The sequence below is a fragment of the Papio anubis genome, chromosome 11 (genome assembly GCF_008728515.1).
Source record: "Papio anubis isolate 15944 chromosome 11, Panubis1.0, whole genome shotgun sequence".
In the NCBI taxonomy this organism is placed as follows: Eukaryota; Metazoa; Chordata; class Mammalia; order Primates; family Cercopithecidae; genus Papio; species Papio anubis.
The window spans coordinates 9,431,468-9,449,346 of NC_044986.1; the positions used below are offsets into that span (position 1 = coordinate 9,431,468).

The following is a 17,879-nucleotide window of genomic DNA, read 5'->3' on the forward strand; positions in this document are numbered from 1 at the left end:
TTGTTTGAAGCCACTAGGTTTGTCATCGTTTGTTACAGCAGCAAGGGAAACGCATGCAGTCCTTTGGCTCCACATAAAGAATCCATGCAGAGTTGTCCAAAGTGGGAGGCCCTTTCTCAAAGGACCCTCTGGGCAAGAGCCTGCTCTTGCATGAACCACAAACCCTCTTGTGACCCCTGGATGGCTGCCCTGGGGTAACATCACTCTCTTTCCCAAGGCCCCACAGAATCACTGTCTCAGATGGGAGGGGGTTCCTCCAGGGTCCCTAAGCCCTGCTCCCAGGGAACTTTACACCCAGAAACCCCGGGAACCTCAGGAATTCCTCATTCCCAGTTCCTGAAACAGAAGCATGGCTAGTGGGAAGTCCACGTCTGCGGGATGGTTAGCACACGGGGCAGGAGTTTGAGAGCTGGAGGCTGCTTGGGCTCTGATTTACTTCAGGACCCCGGGCCAAACTTTTCTCCTCTCAGGTCACGTTTCTCCACCTCCATTCTCAACAAAGGAATGGAACAGCGGGTCTCAATGTTTTCTTCTAAGATTGAAACTCATTCGCGTCTCTGGGGAAGCAGGCCCCACGTTGGCCAGCCTGTGGGGGAGGGGAAGGGGGCTAGAGAGAGACTGCGGGGCGCAGGGGGCTTTCTTGGGCTTGGCTGCTTGGAACACCTGCCTCCAAGGACTGGCCTCGGCGGGGTCGCCGGGAAAGGGAGGGAAGAAGGAAGGGCGGGGCCGGCCCCCCTGCGCCCGCCCCGCGCCTCTGCGCGCCCCTGTCCGCCCCGGACCAGCCCAGCCCAGCCCAGCCCAGCCCAGCCCAGCCCCGCGGGCCGGTCACACGCGCAGCCAGCCGGCAGCCTCCCGCGCCCCGTGCGCCGCTCTGCTGTGCCCTACGCCCCTGCCCCGCGCCAGCCTCTGCGCCCGCAGCCCGCCCGGCGCTCCCGGTGACAGTGACCCTGCCCTGGGCGCGGGGCGGAGCAGGCATGTCCCGCCCGGGAACCGCTACCCCGGCACTGGCCCTGGTGCTCCTGGCAGTGACCGTGGCCGGGGTTGGAGCCCAGGGCGCAGCCCTCGAGGACCCTGATTATTACGGGCAGGAGATCTGGAGCCAGGAGCCCTACTACACGCGCCCAGAGCCCGAGCCCGAGACCTTCTCTCCGCCACTGCCTGCGGGGCCCGGGGAGGAGTGGGAGCCGCGCCTGCAGGAGCCCAGGGCGCCCAAGAGGGCCACTAAGCCCAAGAAAGCTCCCAAAAGGGGGAAGTCGGCTCCGGAGCCGCCTCCACCAGGTAAGGAACTTTCTGCGCTGGGCAGCCCGAGGGGGCGCCGGTGGTTTCGCGCCTCCAGGGGACAGCTGGCTTCTCCCTGTCTGTGTGTCAGGGATGGGCCAGTCCCGGGAATCTCCCTGTTGCTGCCTCTGCCTCCCTAGGGACTGTGTCTGCGCTTCCTGCGGGCCTGCCCAGCTTCCCAGAACTTGGCCTTGACCCTGACACACATTTCAGCTCTACCTTATACCCTTAGGTAAAGAGGGAGCTGTGCAATTGGGAGGCTGCCTGGAGGGTCAAAGTTCTTGTTTCAAGCTTGAAATCCCCTGAGCTAAGGATCTTTCTGCTGGATACCTCTTACTTCTCTGCCTACTTCTTCAATCCTCAAATGCGGCTGAATTTCCGCTTTGGGGGTATGGATGGCTGGCTCTTTTGGCAGATGGCCTTCTGGGGAAAGTTCTGCCAGTAGGCCTTTACCCAGCTGTGTCCCTTCTCAGCTCCCTCCCTCCCACTCTCAGTGGGCCCCTTGGGTCCTCTGCCCGGCTGGGGCAGGATGGCACAGCCTCCGCTGGGGAGTCTGTGCCTGGAGTCTGCTGCAGCCTGAACTCTGTTTTAGGGGCTGCCTGGCTGCCTGCGGTGCTCTGTCTTTCATCCAAGTCTCATACCCTTCTCAAATCCATCTTCAGTTTCTGCCAATCCCATTTTCCTAGGAAAATGACTTCCATTAAATGACGTAGTTTATTAACCACCTTGTGAAGTGGGGCTTCCTCTAGTTGTTCCAAATGTTCTTTGCTCAAATTTCAGGGGCTGCAGGCCTAGTATTTCAAGAGTGGGGCATGAGCAGGAATGTGGCCAAATTCTCTGGCCTTGCAATGGCCTTTCCTGAAAGGAGATACGTGCGGGTGCCACCGTTACAGGGCTCCGAGTGTGGAAGGCATCGTCTTTGTTTGGTTAAACTGCTCATGGAAGTCAGCAGCTAGGGCAGTGGGAAAGTGGAGGAGGGGTGAGGACACAGAACTCCTGAAAGGGTGGACCTATCTGAGCATCCCCCTTTGCAGAGGCCCTGGCATGCTTCCATTGTGGACAACTTTGAATGGGCGGGGATTTCTGAGTTGTGTGACAACCCTGAACACATCCAGAATTTCCAGTGTCTCAGGGAGAGTTATGGGAATTCAGATGTGTAAGAGCCACTGTGGCCTAATAACAGGATTAGGAGTGGGAAGAGACTCATATTTGTAGAATGTAGACTGTGACTCCATTAGAAACTTTATGTGCCAGTTTCATTTAATCCTTTCAGTGGCTCCGAAGGGTGGGTGAGGCTCAGACAGTTTAAGTAATTTGCTCAGTGTCACTTGCTGGCTTGGGAGATTTGAAAGCCTTTCTCCTGTCCTTTTAAACTCAAGGCATTTTTGGTTTGGTAGTTTGAATCAAATCCATGTGCGTTCTAGTTTTTTTTTTTAGTGCCTGCAACATGCTTAGCTCCACGCTGGGCATGGTAGGGTGGTATAGGCAGGAGACATGTATGTTGGGTTCTGGCAGTCCCTGGGAGTGGTGCCAAGGGGGAAAGTGGAAGGAGTCCCAGACTGGGAGTCTGAAGACTGGGCCTAACACCCATGTTTAGGGCTCATCAGTTCGGGGATCTGGGATCATGGCTCTGTTTCCTGAGCTTTAACTTCATCATCATTTGCAAATAGGAAGACTACACCTACCACCTCGCTTTACTTTGTCAATTGCTGTAAAAACCTTTTAACGAAAGCTTCCAGTGTGCCTGCCAGCTTCTGTGCTAGTCTTCCTGTGAACCTTTCATTCATTCCACAGGCTGTTACAAGAGCCTGCTGAGCAGCGGTGCTGGGTGAGATCCTAGGCATGGGGAGAGCAAGACAGTCCTCTTGCCTGCCCCCCCACCACATGGAACTAGCTGGGGACTCTGAGAAAGTAATGGAGTTGTGCTGAGCGTTGCACAGAAGTGCGGGGTGTTAAGGAAACATAAGCTGGGGGAGCTCCCTGAATCTGTGGGGGCTTGGGTAATGCTTCCCCGAAGAGGTGATGTTTAAGACTTGACAAGTAAGTCAGCTTTTATTGTCCTGGGGACTCGTGCAAGTGACCGGACATCATTCCTAAGATAGGTTTCTTTCCCTACAGAAAACATCTCAGAAAGTCACAACCAGGCCTGAGCTGTGTCCACAGACTAATGTGTCTGCAGACTCAGGGGTTACATGGGGAGGTGACTCTCTTTAGTCCTGGGAGAAACAGCTGTTGCCACTCTTGGAATGGGGTCTCTGGAGGAGAAATCAGAATGTAACCTGAATATGCAAGAGAAAGCTCCTTTGCTTTTGGAAGGCCATCTTGCAGGCAGAGACAGGCCATAGGGGAGCCTGTTTATTCGGTGTCTAGCCTCTGCTCCTGCAGGACGCCTTGCCCAGTTCAGCACGGCCCTGGCATCTGCCGGGATCTCCAAGCCCCATACTGAGAACACGTCTTCGGAAAATCTAGAGACTCAGATCAGAGGCCTGCTGGGACAGCTGCCTCCGGACCTGCTACCATGTCAGCCTTGTTTCTAATAAATTCTGGGGGGCTTTTTTAGAGCTCTCCTCAACCATGGCAAGACAAGTGTGACATTTATCTCATATTTTTAACTCCTGTCCTTTTTTATTTTGGTGTTTGCTCAGCAGAATCCTCTGCCCTGGACCGGAGTGGGAAGACTGGTTTAAGCATGAACTTGGTTAGGGGAGTCAGTGACAGTTTTGTGCAGTTAAACTACACTAGGAGAAAATTACTTTTTTCCACTTTAAGTAGTGGCTTGATCTATATGCTGCTCATGGTGTAACAGAAGCACTTATCTCCGCATTGGATTGTTTTGGAATATCTTAGGAAGTCACTTACATAGGAAGGAACATTGGACTGTGGCCTGGAGTGTTTAATGCAAACTTCTGTACTTTGCTTCACTGGGTGGATGATGCAATGCTATGTACCAGGCACTGAGGTGGGAGTGAGGGGTTCAATTTAGAGATGCATAAGAGTATAAAAGCATATATAACTAACTAAAAGTCTATATGTACTTTATCTTTGCAGATGATAAAATATTTCCCAGATAGCTTTTGTCTTGCATAAAAGTGAGTTCAAGGAAAGATGTATTCAGCAAGTGATTCCCCAGTGAATTTCCGAACAGGCAGATTTTCTATGTTGTAGGCCCCAGAAGGGAGCCCTCTTTTAACCCTGTAGGGGGTTTATGCAAGGAGCCGAGGGCATTGGGGATTTGATCTGGGTGTGGGTTCTGGCTTTGACCATTGGCTGTTCTTTCACACCACCACAGAAATGCCCAGTGGGCATTACATGCTGACGTTCATGGAGATGCTTGGAGAACTGAACCCTTTGGATAGTTGAGAATATTGCATTTTCCATGAGTGACTGACAGGTTTCTGGAGAAGTAGAGCCCCAATATGCTCAAAAGAATGGAATCTTTAAAAACATTTATTTAAGTTTTTATTTTGAAATAATTATAAGCTCACAGGAAATTGCAAAAATAGTACAGTGAGGCCCCATGTACCCTTTATCAGCTCCCACTAATGGTAACCTCTTAGATGATTCTAGTACAAGATATTTCAATCTTGGCAGGTTTGATGTTTTGGGCCAACGGTGTGTTTGTGTGTGTGTGTGTGTTGTGTGCGTGTGCCAACAGAGGAGGAAGGGGGTTGCCTTCCTGTGCATTGTAAGATGTTTAGCAGTGTCCCTGGACTTGAAATTGGATGCCAGTAGCACTCTCCCCTGTGTTGTAACAACCAAAAATGTCTCCAGACATTGCCAAATACCCCCAGGGGGTTGAGAATCACGGTTGTATACAGTATCAAAACCAGGAGGTTGACAGTGACACTGTTAACTAGATTACATGCCTTACTCAGATTTGACCAGTTCTTACATGCATTTGTATACATGTTCTCTGCAGTTTTTATCACATGTCCAGGTTCATGGAACCACCACCACTATCAGGATATGGAACTGAAGAATCTTTTTCTTAGGTTGCAGTAGGATTTTGGTACTGTACAATTTCTGAGGTCCTCATTGTGAACACTCATCCATCCCAGAATTTTAGAACTCTAAGGAACCTAAGTGGAAACTGAGCACAGATTCTTGCTTATTGCAAGATTCTAACAGTGAACCGCCCAGCCCCTGCTCACAGGCTTCCATGGATGGACCTTTCAGTGGATGAAGAGTACTTATTGCTAGAATGTTCTTCCTCATATGGGCTTGACAACGTTCTGCTCTCTAATTCCATTTATTTAGCTGTTTTGAACTGAATTTGACAGTTTCTAGATCCCTGCAGTTGGAGTGATTTAAGGCCATGGGAGTGACTCTCGGGTCCTCAGTTTTCGTTATCCCAGGGTTAAACATGAGAAAAGGGGCCACATTTTGCACGTGCAAGTGGATTTGGGGGTGTCTTACTTTGCATGCTATCTTCAAATTGATGACCCTGGTTTGCAGCCATATTCCTTTTGAAGAATAAAATAGAACAGAAAAATAAACCATAGTTATTGAACTTACCCTTTTCCTCCCACTTGGCAGTGACAAACAAATCAAATAATAAGCTGAACTACTGATTTGAATGAGGGATTTGAAGATTTTATTTATTTCTCTCTTCATTGCACGTTGGGTTAGAAGTAGGCTTGGATATGTAGTCTTTAAATTTGAGTTTCTGCTTAGTCCTTTGTTCATAGCTTTCTTCATGTGCCGGTGAGAATGAGCCACTGTTTGAATGTGGCCAAACCCACATCACCGCCATAGTCTTGAGCCCACGGAATTTGCAGAGGGGGCAGCGAGCCACGTTTGTGTGTCTGTACTCAGAATAATTGAGTTTGCATTTTGTACTGTGCTGTGCCCCAGTTGCAGGGGGAAATAACCAAAGAGTTGTTCTTTGAGCATATTTGGTTGTAAACAAAGCCTTTTCTGTTGTGCATGCTGTGAGCCAGTTGGTGAAAAGGGCTTCACATTTAAGCTTTCCTTCTCTTTTCGTGGTGGTTTGCTGCCTTTGGCTTTTGGATGGAAATGTCTTCTCCTGGGCAAAATGGGAGTGTAAGGATTAGGAGGCTGTGTTTGTAAATATTTCAGTAAGTACTTTACAAAGCAATCACAATGCTATTAGCATACCTAAACAATCAACAAGCAATCCTTAATGTCAAATCATATGCTCACTTTAAGAGTTAAATCCAAAGTGTTTTGTCCAGGTAAACTCCCTACAAAATTCCAAGGGAGAGGACGTCATTTCCTGTACATTAGCAAGCAGCTTTCTAAGACACCACCTCCATTTCCAAAATGCCTTCCAAAGTCAACTATTAATGCTGGCAAATTTCCTCTTGCCTGTGCCCAAGGTTCCAGAAACCAGGGCTCGCGCATGGATAATAAAGGAGGACACTCCCACGTTTGCGAAAGCTGGCCTGCGTGCTGTGGTTCTTAAAAACAGCCACTGTGTTTTCTCTATGCCCCAAGTGTCCATGGCTGCCGGAGCTCATGGCACCTTTAGCGTGGGGACAATGGCAGCCTGGCCCTGGAGCCTTGACTTTTGAGGTGGGGGTTTTCTCTGGATGTCCCTAAGGGTCCAGGGAGCCTGAGCTCTCAGGCTTGGCATCTCCAGCAATGACTCTGCCCTCTGTGGCCCTCTCAGGCCCCAGTCACTGCAGCTACCTCTCTGGGGTCACAAAACCCAGGAAATTAGGGTTTCTTTGGATGGCCCCTGGAAGGGATGGTATCCACATCTGGCTGGCAGCCAGCTGGCTACTCATTGGGCATCATAGGCTGGTTGACATGGCACAAAACACCTTCAAGTGTTAATTTAAGCCCCTGATGTCACAGATTTGTATGGAATGCCTGGTTCCTGCTAGGCACAGGTAGGTGCCCCATGATGAGTTTTTTCAGGATTAAGAGAGAGCTGAGGTCAAAGTCTGGTTCTGCCACTCACGGGCATTTGTGACCTCTCCAAGCCTCAGTTCCTCAGTGTGGCATGGGAACAATTAATAACCTAAGCTTTTGGAAGAGGTGTGCGATCGGATGGGTCAATGCCCAGCCTCCCAGCCTCGAAGCCTCTGGAGGGGCAGCTCAGAGGTGTCTCCCCTCCCAACCCCACCCTGAGTCCCCAGCCAGGTTGAGTCCTCATTGGGTCCTGCCAAACAACACAGCCTAAATTATTGCTATTTCCCCTTTCACCTTTTCACCTGTGCTACCTGAAATCTCCTCCCTGATACAGCACTGTGCCCAAGGCCTTCTTGTCTCAGGCTCTGTTTCCAGATGGAATCTAAAATGAGACTGGCAGGTACCAACAGCTCCCTGCACAGTGTCTGAACATACCCACCTGCTGCTGTTACCGGGGTGTCTCTTTAAAGGCAAAGGACTCTATTTGGTTGCAAGTCAGAAAGGCAGCTGCTGACTGCACAAAGGGTGAGAGTGGGGGACCACAGGGCACTGCTGCCCCAACCAAGCCCACTCTTCCTTTTGCCCAGATCTGAGGCCAGGTCTTCTATATGAAAGGCTGACCCAGAGGAGGGCAGGACTGACCAGGCAGGTTTCCCAGAGAAGACACAATGGAGAGAGAGAGAGAGAGAGAGAGAGGGAGAGAGAGAGAGGCAGGCCATGGGATTTTGATGGGTTGTTCGATTGATTGATTTTGGTCTAGTTTTGGTAAAAAGTTCTTAGACAATTTCACAAGTACCTCCATGTCCAGCCCACAGCCTCCCCTCCACCTCCCATCAAGGTCATTGAGATGGATGGAAGCCAGCGCATCAGTCCACTGCTCAACTCACCCTTCAGGACCCACTGATCCCCTGGATTCTTATTTCCTCTGGGAGCTTCCTGTCCTCAGAATTGGATAAGGGTGCAGGCAGTTCCTCCCTGTGTCGTGGCCCTTTCCCTGCCAACATCACACAGAGCAGGTGTTTCTCACTGCTTTTGTTTAGATTTTTGTGTTCACCTGTGAAGTTCTCCCGGCTCTCCTTGTGTGAGTGTTCCCAGCAGATCTGGTGTGTTTGTGGTGATTTAGCCTTAGTACTGCAATTCTGGGGAGCCCCAGAGAACCTCTTTGGTCATTTCTTTCTCCTAATGTGGATTCCTTAAGCAGAAGCAGGCAAGGACCTCAGAGCCCTGGGCTGGGTCCTTCACTGTAGGAATGCAGAGCCAGCTGGACTGGAATTTCCTGGGGAAAATGCAAAATTGCAGCAAAGCATTTTTTTTTTTCTGGCTTCTGGGGGTTGCTACTGTAAGCCCTTTGTATAGTGAGGGGAAAAATAGTTCTCTATTAACCAAGAATTATATTTATCACTGTAGACCAGAATAGAACATGTGGCCCGCATTGGCAATTCAGTTTGCTACTTTTAAGGAATTTGGTTTTGTCATGCAGCCCAGATGGAGATGCTGGCTTGATCCTGGCCCCTTCTCTGCACACTGTTCCCATTTTGCTTTCTTCTTTCATCGGCATGGACCATATGCCGCCTTTCTTGTTAGGAGAGAGGAAGGGGCTATGAAGGGGGGTCCTGTGTGCTGTCTGTGAAGGGCTCAGATTTGGAGTCAGTCTCCAGCTCTGTCCCCTCCTGGCTCTGTCCGTGACCTTGGGCAGCTCTCTTCTCCCCTCTGAGCATCTGTATCCCCATCTATAAAATGGTATGCAAAGACCCTATTAGAATCTATGTGAAAATGCCTTGTAAATTTTGAACCATGCTATGCACATTAGCTATTATTCCTCCAGCAACTGGAGTAGCTCTTTGTGATGGGTGAGAAGATATAGGTCTTGGTCAGTGAGGGTGCAGGCCAGGGCCACCCTAAGCACTTCAGGCAGCATTTTTGTTTCCTGCTGGTAACTTCCACCATGGCAGGTATTGTTGCCTTCTCCTTTCACTGATGAGGGAACCGAAGTGTAGAGAGGTGATGAGGTCATCCCAGGACACACCTGTGGGTGCAGGGGCAGACGTGGCAGCACCCCAGACTGGAACCAGGCCCTTAGGCCTGTACTCCCAACCGCCAGCTGCCTCCTCCCCAGCGCAGGCGCTGGGCCCCTGTCTGCTATCTCAGCCCCATCTGCCACTCCCTTCGGGGAGTCTGTTCCCCACATGTTGATCCCAGCCCCCTCCCCCTGCCAGGGGAGTCACACTCTCAGTGTAGTAGGACCTTCGCCTGACATCCAGACTTTCACTGGAGTCCCAGAGCTGAACGGGGCCATTTCCTCATAGGCCTGAATCTGCTTGGGCCTGGGGTGCCCAGGCCATGGTGTTGTGGTGTGGGGTCTGGCAGGACCATGGTGTGGTATTGCGGGCTGCCCAGGCCATGGTATTATGGTTGCGGGGTTGGTGGGGGGTACCTAAACCATGGTATTAGAAGCTGCGCAGGCCACGGTATTGGGAGCTGCCCGGGCCATGGTGTTGTAGTGTGGGGCCTGGCTGGGCTGTGGTGTGGGGGCTGCCCAGGCTGTGATGTTGGGGGGCTGCCTGGCTCCTTCTCTCACTGCCTGTTCCGTGGAGGGCCTATGGAGGTGGCCCTGGCTGAAGGAAGGCTGTCGTGAACACCATCTTCTGGGGAAGGCTGGAATGGGCATTATTTTCCAGAACTTTGGCTTTTTTTCTCACATATTTTGTGAAATTTTTTCCTTTCCTTTTCTTAAAACATCTTATGTTTCTGCAAAATCCAACTCAGCCTTATCAGAAGTTATGCTCCTGATTTTGTGGAGCCACTAAGGCCTCTACGGAGCTCCGGTCAGGCTTTTATGGAGGTGGCCTCCTTCCACGGTTTTCCCACCAGCCGGGATGTTCCCACCCACAGAAGCAGGACACAGGCCAAAGCAGCATCAGGCAGAGATGTGGGTTCAGGTCTCTGACTTGCCCTCCTCCTCTGGCCTTTACAGAAGTTTCAGTTAATTGGCTTCTAGACACTAATGGGGACACTTAATTTTTTTATTTTATTTTAAGCTTACGTGGAAATGAAAGATACTTCCAGCAGGTACCACCCAAGAATATAACAAAAAGGGGGTTTCCTTTGGCTTGGCCCAATGTACCCCTTGAATTTCTTGAAGATTTAAGGTTTTCTTAATAAGTGTCCTTTTAGCAGGTGACTGTAACATAGTCGGAAATGATTTCATTATTGGCAGAATCCACCAGCTGATTTTGGTATTTCAACTGGCTTTTAAAGTTCAAGCTAAGTTTCTTTCTCCACAGACCTGCCCTGCCTCTTGTTTTTGTTTGTCACTCACTGACTGGTTCATTTGTTCATTCATGCCTTCATTCATTCATCACAGCCTCCTAAGTCCCAGACTCTGGAGACAGAGCAGTGAGCAAAGCCAGAAGTCATCCCTGTCTCATCAACAGACACATCCCATGGCCACTGGGATGCTGCCACCCAAGATGGGTGCAGAGCTGCAGTGTGGCTGCCAGTGCCCCGCCCAGGTCTTCTTTCCCCACAGGGACACACAGCCCCCAGATACCAGGAGTCTCCTCTTCAGGCAGCTCACACCTGCTTCTACCTCTGCAGAAGCACCCTTGGAAGGCTACATCTCCCACTCATAGGCTGTAGCCAGAAGCCAACTGCAGTAGAAATGACAGCTGCTTGTCCCGAGTCAGGACAACCCTGTGTGTAGTTGCTGCTCCTGTGGGATGGGCTGAGCCTGACTCTGGCTGAGACCACAGCCTTGCTTAGCTCCTTTCTTCATCCCATCCTGCCTCCCTTCCTCTCCCTCTCCCTCAATACATCTTGTGCATCCAAACCCCTGCATCAGGCTCTACCTAGAGGCAACCTGACCCAAAGCAGGTGCTATCAACTTCCATCAAAGTGGATTTGATTTGGTGGGGAGGTCAGGAAAGTTTAAGGAAGCAATGTCAGAGCTGAGATTTTCAGGATCAGTAGGAGCTAATTAGTCTGAGAGTGAAGGGAAGGGAAGTGTGCTCCAGGAGGAACAACATAGTACAAAGTTCTGGTGAGGAAGAAGCATGAACTGAAGGCTGAAAGGAGGCCAGTGTTGCTGGAGCAGGGAGAGGGAGTGCAGTTTGAGAAAGAGCCAGAGGGCCAGCAGGAGCATGGCAGGCAGGTGTCTCAGGCTATGGCAAGGAGGCTCCCCAAATGGGGGCAGCATCCTTACCTACAGGTGCCAAGCCAGGGCCTGGGAGAGAGTTAGGTTGGAGAAGCCCAGCAGGGTAGAAAATGCTAGCTCTGGGGTCACAAGTCTGAGGCTCCACTTCCAGTTCCAGAAACTACAAATGATGTCTCTGGGCCTCAGTGAGGATCAAATGTACTACCCAAAAGTATTCTTCAGTCATTTTTTTTTTTTTTTGAGACGGAGTCTCATTCTGTCACCCAGGCTGGAGTGCAGTGTTGCGATCTCGGCTCACTGCGAGCTCCACCTCCCGGGTTTATACTATTCTCCTTCGTCAGCCTCCCGAATAGCTGGAACTACAGGTGCCCACCATCACACCCAGCTAATTTTTTGTACCTTTAGTAGACACAGGGTTTCACCGTGTTAGCCAGGAAGGTCTCGATCTCCTGACCTCATGATCCGCGTGCCTCGGCCGCCCAAAGTGCTGGGATTACAGGCGTGATCTTCAGTCTTATAATAGTAACAATGTGCAGGTGTACGTTGTTTTTATTAGGAGTGTTTGTTCTCCTGGGTGTTTCTAAATTTCCTTTCCTTTAACTAGAGACTCCTTAGAGTCCAAGACTCCATCTTTAGGGACAGGGGAACAGAAGGGGAGATGGCTGCTGTGCAGGAGAGGACAGTTGAACTCAGCATCCTGAACCAGCTCTGACATATGTGAAAGTAAAGGCATCTCTCTCTCCCTCTTTAGATAAAAACAGCAACAAAAAAGTTATGAGAACCAAGAGCTCTGAGAAGGCTGCCAACGATGATCACAGTGTCCGCGTGGCCCCTGAAGATGTCAGAGAGAGTAAGTGAGGCTCTCACAGAGCCCCTACACCAGTCCTAGGCCCTGTTCAGGGAGGGTGGGTGGGTACAGGCCCCTGGTGCAGCAGCCCGACTACAGATTCGCGAGTGTGGGGCTGCCTGGGGCCTGCTGTCTATTCTGATCGATGCTGCAGGGGAGAACATTCACGGCAGCTTCTGCCCGCATTCACACTTGTGCACTGCCTCCCAACTCACAGCCAGGTTCTCCGATTCAGCTGCAGTCAGTTTTGAATTTCCTGGAGCTCTTGTTTGCTTTCCCCACCTCTCTCTCCTCAGAGACGACATCATTTCCTTTCTTGTGGGACCTCTTAGCTGCCCATGGCCTTGAGTGTGCATTTCTTATCTCCCAACCTGACCCAGGAGCCTCTGGGGTCAGAGATCAAATCTACTTGCAAAATATGCAGTGCTGGGCCGGTGTCTCACAGTCATGTGAACACAGTGCACCTTTAATTGCTCACCTTGGGATGTTCAAAGGTATGAGTTTGAGACTCGTGAATGATCTCTGGCCCACGAGCTATAGCTATTGCTATTAACTACTGCCATTATTATTATTGGATCATTATTATTCTAAACTGTGGTAACCAGGATCACATTTCGGCTAAAATGAGTATTAGTAATAACAGCCATTTATTAAGCACTTACGCAGTAGCCAGGCACTTGGCTGAGTGTTTGGCATCCCCTAGTGCCCCTCTGACTGTGGGTATTATTATTATCATTATTATCCATATTTTACAGATGAGGAAAATGAGACATGGTAATGTGCATAATTTACCGAGGGTTATACAGTTTCTATGTGGTAAAAACAGGGATTTGAACCCAAGATTTTCTGATTCTAGACTTTTTGGTTAGCTTAAAATAAACAATGCATTTCACAACTTTGCATTTACAGAGGCAGGACTTTAGCTGCCATGCGAGTCCATAAACCACGTTACAGAGTTGATTGTCACAGATGGAAGTGCGTGCTTCCTTAGGCACAATGTAATGATTTGGGGCAGTGTTTCTAACCAAGAACTTGCCATCAAAGAAATCATAGAGATGGCTAATAGTGCATCCTCAAGTGAAAACAGATGTCAACAACAGTGACCTTCTGTGGTCACTCACCAAATGAAAGTTTATTCCTTCTTAAAGTGGGCAGGCGTGCACTCCACCCATTGCTCATTGAGAGCACTCATTGGACCAGGAGAGTGCGTTCTGCACAGTGCACGCTGTGGCTGTGTTTCTGCTGCTTGACCCTGACAGTGTGGTTCTTTGGGGTCTTCTCTAAATGGGGGGTAATAAGACTCCTCACCTTGAGTGGACCTTGGACATTGGCATTTTGTGCCCAAGCAGGCTGATAAAACACCAGCTGTTTCTTCAGGATTACAAATGCCACAGGGCTGACGTGGCTTTGAGAGTTGGTCTCGCCTCCCTGGGTCTTGCTGCCATCAGATTGGATCCTGGTACTTCTTCACGGCCTTGTTAATTTTTAAGTGCTTTTAAACATATTTTGCCCAGATTTTTTTAGTAGCTTCAGCAGAAGGGTTGGTTTGAATTATCTTAGTTCTTTATTATCAGAATTGGAAGTTCTTAAACTTTTGGGGAGACATTTTCAGAAAGATTTTTGAAGACTCAGTTACACACACACACACACACACGTCTAAATTTGCCTTCTTTTCTGCCATGGGTACACCCCTCCCTACTGGCCCACCCAGGATTGCTCCCCTGCCTTTGGCCTCAAAGCTCTGTCAGGTTGGGATCACTGGTCTCATAGGCAGTCATCAAGGCTCTGGTTCATTGAATGCCCTAGATGTGATTTTAGCCTGTGAAACTTCTTTTACTAAAAAAAAAAAAGGAGGGGTCGAGGATAACCTTGGAGGGGAAAAGCAGCTGAGGAGATCCCTGACATGCAACTGACAGTTGGTGGCCATGGAGGCAGGGCACATGTGGCAGGGTGGCATGGCCGTTAGGAACACAGGCCTAGAGTTGGGCACCTGAGCAAGCAAAGTGTGGCCTCAAATGCAGAACTGGGCATTCTCAGAACCCCCAGTCTATCCTCCTCTCAGGATCTACTCAGGTTGCACTGGGGGGCTTTGAGGGCAATGTGGCAGAATGTTGGGCTGGTATACGTGACAGCTACATTATGTTCAAGGTGGCAGGCAGAGCAGATGTCAGCCACTTCATTTGCAAGGTGGTGGGCAGTACAGGCGATGTTAACCACATGGAGTTATGAGAGTGGATGGGGTTAAAAGGCTCATCTCAGATGTAGAAGTCATCCTTATGGAACTTTGGCTTTTGAGGAAGAGACCATGTACATGGCTGTCACTGTGATTAAGGAGTAGTTTCAGCTGTGGCAAGTATCTAGCTACATTTTAGATGTTGTTTTGTAATAGTTTAAGAAGTTGGTTGAGTCATCATTCTAACTAATTCTTCACCTCTTCTCATCCCCACACCCTTTGCTGTGTAACTCTTTAGTTCCCTTTGCCAAAGCTGGAAGTCCCTTGGCTTTGGGCTGGTCCATGAGCCTTGTTAGGCCAACAGGGGTCAAGTGTCAGTTCTGAGCCCATGCTTTGCTTGTTTCCATTTGTCTCTTGGGTCTCTTGCATCTCCACAAGAAGAGTGTACATACCTAGACCGCTGGTCCTAGGAGGCTGAGCAATGAGTGGAACAGATGTGGGCCCAACCAGCAACCCAGAGCTACCCAGCTGAGCTCAGCTGATCTACAGACACCTGAAAGTAAATGCTAATTGTGTGCCATTAAAAGTTAGGGGTTTCTTGTTATACAGCAGTAGCTGACCAATACAATGAAGATAAAGCATGACCTTTTTTTTCCCCAAAGGTTACATAACATTCCATAATATAACCACCTAATAGTAGACATTTATGTTGTTTCCAATTTTTGCTACTATAGGCAGCTTTTGCTGCAATGAAATTACCTTATGCCATTTTATTTGCCATGCATTCATTGCAGAATTATACTCTACTTGGCAATTCCCACCATGATTTTACCCATTTTCTGGCCTCTCCTTCCCTTTGTTTCCAGCCAGATGAGGGCTTGTTTTTCACATGTGTCCCAAGCTTTAAGCTTCTGCTCACATGTTCTCTCTATAGGGAATTGGACAAGCATCAAAGTTGGTGATTGAGAGGACAGCTTTGGGATCAGGCTTACACTCGAGACTTTGGACAAGTTACTAACTTTTGGCTGCCAGACTCTGGACAAGTTACTAACTTCTCCATGACTCAGTTTCCTCCTCTGTGAAGTGGGAATAACATTACCTTTATAGGTATATTGTGAAGATTAAGTAATGTCTGCACAGTGTAGCACACAGCAAACAGTAAGCTCTTAGCAAACATTAGCTATGACTTGAATTTACCATCTTGGGGTCTTTTGTGTGCCTTAGAACAGGGGCTGGCAAACTTTTTTAAAGGATCAGATTATAAATATTTTATGCTTTAGTAGCTAAGAGGCAAAATCAAGATATTTTATAAGTGCTTATAAAACCATTTAAAATGTAAACCTTAAAATATTTAAAATTTATTCTTATTTCACAAATCATACAAAAACAGGTGGTGGGCTGTATGTGACCTTTACACAGGCTATAGTTTGTTAACCTCTTCCTTAGAAGTTCAGTGCTCTGCAAATCCCACTTCCAGGAAGCCTCCTCTGATCACCTCTCTTCAGTTTCCTATGCTTCTTTCTCATGGTCCTGGTTCCCTTGTTTCTCATTTCACAGTGATTCCTGTGCATAGCTCTTTGGTTCTGAAAGCCTGTGAATGCTTAAGAGCAGAGGCCTTGTCTGATTCATCTCTGGATAGACCCAGTGTTGGTAGCAGTACTTGACAATGGTGAATCTGTTTGTTAAGTACCCACATTATGGTAGAGCCAGCATCATGGTGAACAGAACAGGTGCTCTACATATGCTCAGATGGGTTCTCTATGACCCAGAACAGCAGCTGGTCCTTTCAAGGAAGTGGTCTTTGATTTCAGTTCTTAGAGCAAGATCTGTAGGAAAGAAACATGATCAGCCGGGGCCTGTAATCCTAGCACTTTGGAAGGCCAAGGCGGGTGGATCGCCTGAGGTTAGGAGTTCGAGACCAGCCTGGCCAACATGGTGAAACCTTGTCTCTACTAAAAATACAAAAATTAGCCAGGCGTGGCAGCAAGCACTTGTAATCCCAGCTGCTCAGGAGACTGAGACAGGAGAATTGCTTGAACCCAGGAAGCGGAGGTTGCAGTGAGCAAAGATCACGCCATTGCACTCCAGCCTGAGTGACAGAGCAAGTCTCTGTCCCACTAAAAAAAAAAAAAAAAAGGAAACATGATGTCCTACCAGGATGGAAGTAGGATGGTTTCCCTGACACATGTTGGTGAATGCGAGCTTGCTTGATGCATCTCCCTCATGCCTTGACTGGAAGAAGTTTGAGGCCTCAATCAGGCACCATACTTGGGGATTGGCCAACTTAATGTATATTTGTGTGTGTTTCAAGCTTGAGGGTTTTTCATTGCATCACAGACAGTTTGGTTTTTCATCCAAACCCTTGTTATGAGCCTCTTCTCTTCATTGCATAATCAGACAGTTCCCTGGGGCTAAATTGGGTCTTCCTTCTTGGCATCTGGCACAACTATTCCCAGATCCCTGATTCTGGAGGATTTTACCGACATAGTAGACATGATAAACTGCCATGCCTGTATTTCAGACTCCTATGGGAGTGACAGGGGAGTTGAGGGGCTGGAATTGGGACAGAGTCACACCCCTCTTGACAGGCGGTGGTTAGGAAGCCCAAGAAATATGGGCGCTGGGAAACCAAAGGTGCCCCTACTCCTTGCTATTTTCCACTTTCCGCTCCATCTCAAACATGCCTAAAAAGTTATTCTTTAGTCTCTAAAATGAAACATGTGCCTTTGAAGGATTTTATAGCATTCCTTTACAATGTGGAGAGTTTTATTTTGTTTTTCTAACAATGGGTTTGTGGCAGGGCCTTCACTGGATTTGATTAGGGGTCCTGGGCTGGCTGTAGCCTACAGTAGACATGTCTGTAAACTTAGTGTGTTTATGAACACCACATGAGCAGTGTGGCCAGTCTGCAGCTATAAGCTTCAGAAACCTTGGTCTGAAACCATAGGCACAGTGGACTTGTCAGCCTAGAAATACTTCCCAGACAAGGGTTTAGGGGACAGAACTCTGATGTGCTCGGTAGCACCCATAGGTGGCATGAAATTTCATTCACTTGACCCCAAGTGTGGTTCTTATTGACCAAGTACATACTGGTCCATTTATAGGGGAGACATTCTAGGGCTGTACCTCTTCAGAATCCCCATGACAGAGGAGAGTACATGTGCTTCTGTTGCTCTTGGGGAATTTGTTCTTGGCATACTGTGACCTATCTTGTTTCCATCTTCTCAAAGCTTCTGTGATAAAACCCTCTTTATTCTGTATTACTGATTCTGGAATGGATTTAATAGAAAACCAAATTTACCATGTTATGCCCTAAAACTTTATTAAAAAAAAATTGGCACTTAAACCACTTGTGGTGGAAGTTGGTCTTATGGTGAACGTAGGTTTCTTTCCTGGCTTATTAAACATTTGACTATGAAAGCAGTAAACACATGCTATAAACTGATCATGTCCCCACAGAATGTGTATGTTGAAATGCCAACCCACAGGGTAATGGTATTTGGGGGTGGGGCCTTTGTGTGTGTGTGGTGGGGGGGCAGGGGGCAGTGATT

At 48.6% G+C, this 17,879-nt stretch overlaps 1 protein-coding gene across 2 annotated transcripts in view; it reads left to right on the forward strand.

The window, feature by feature from the left end:
- Positions 1-636: 636 nt before the first annotated feature.
- CPXM2 (carboxypeptidase X, M14 family member 2) overlaps positions 637-17,879 on the forward strand; it is a 146,261-nt gene continuing 129,018 nt past the window's right edge. Inside the window, exons 1-2 of one of the 2 annotated variants that reach the window (XM_003904374.5) lie at positions 637-1,278; positions 12,060-12,158. In XM_003904374.5, coding sequence (XP_003904423.3) covers positions 975-1,278; positions 12,060-12,158 — 403 coding nt within the window. In that variant the 5' untranslated portion in view covers positions 637-974. The remainder of the gene's footprint in view (positions 1,279-12,059; positions 12,159-17,879) is intronic. The other variant, XM_009215569.4, reaches the window with a different exon arrangement.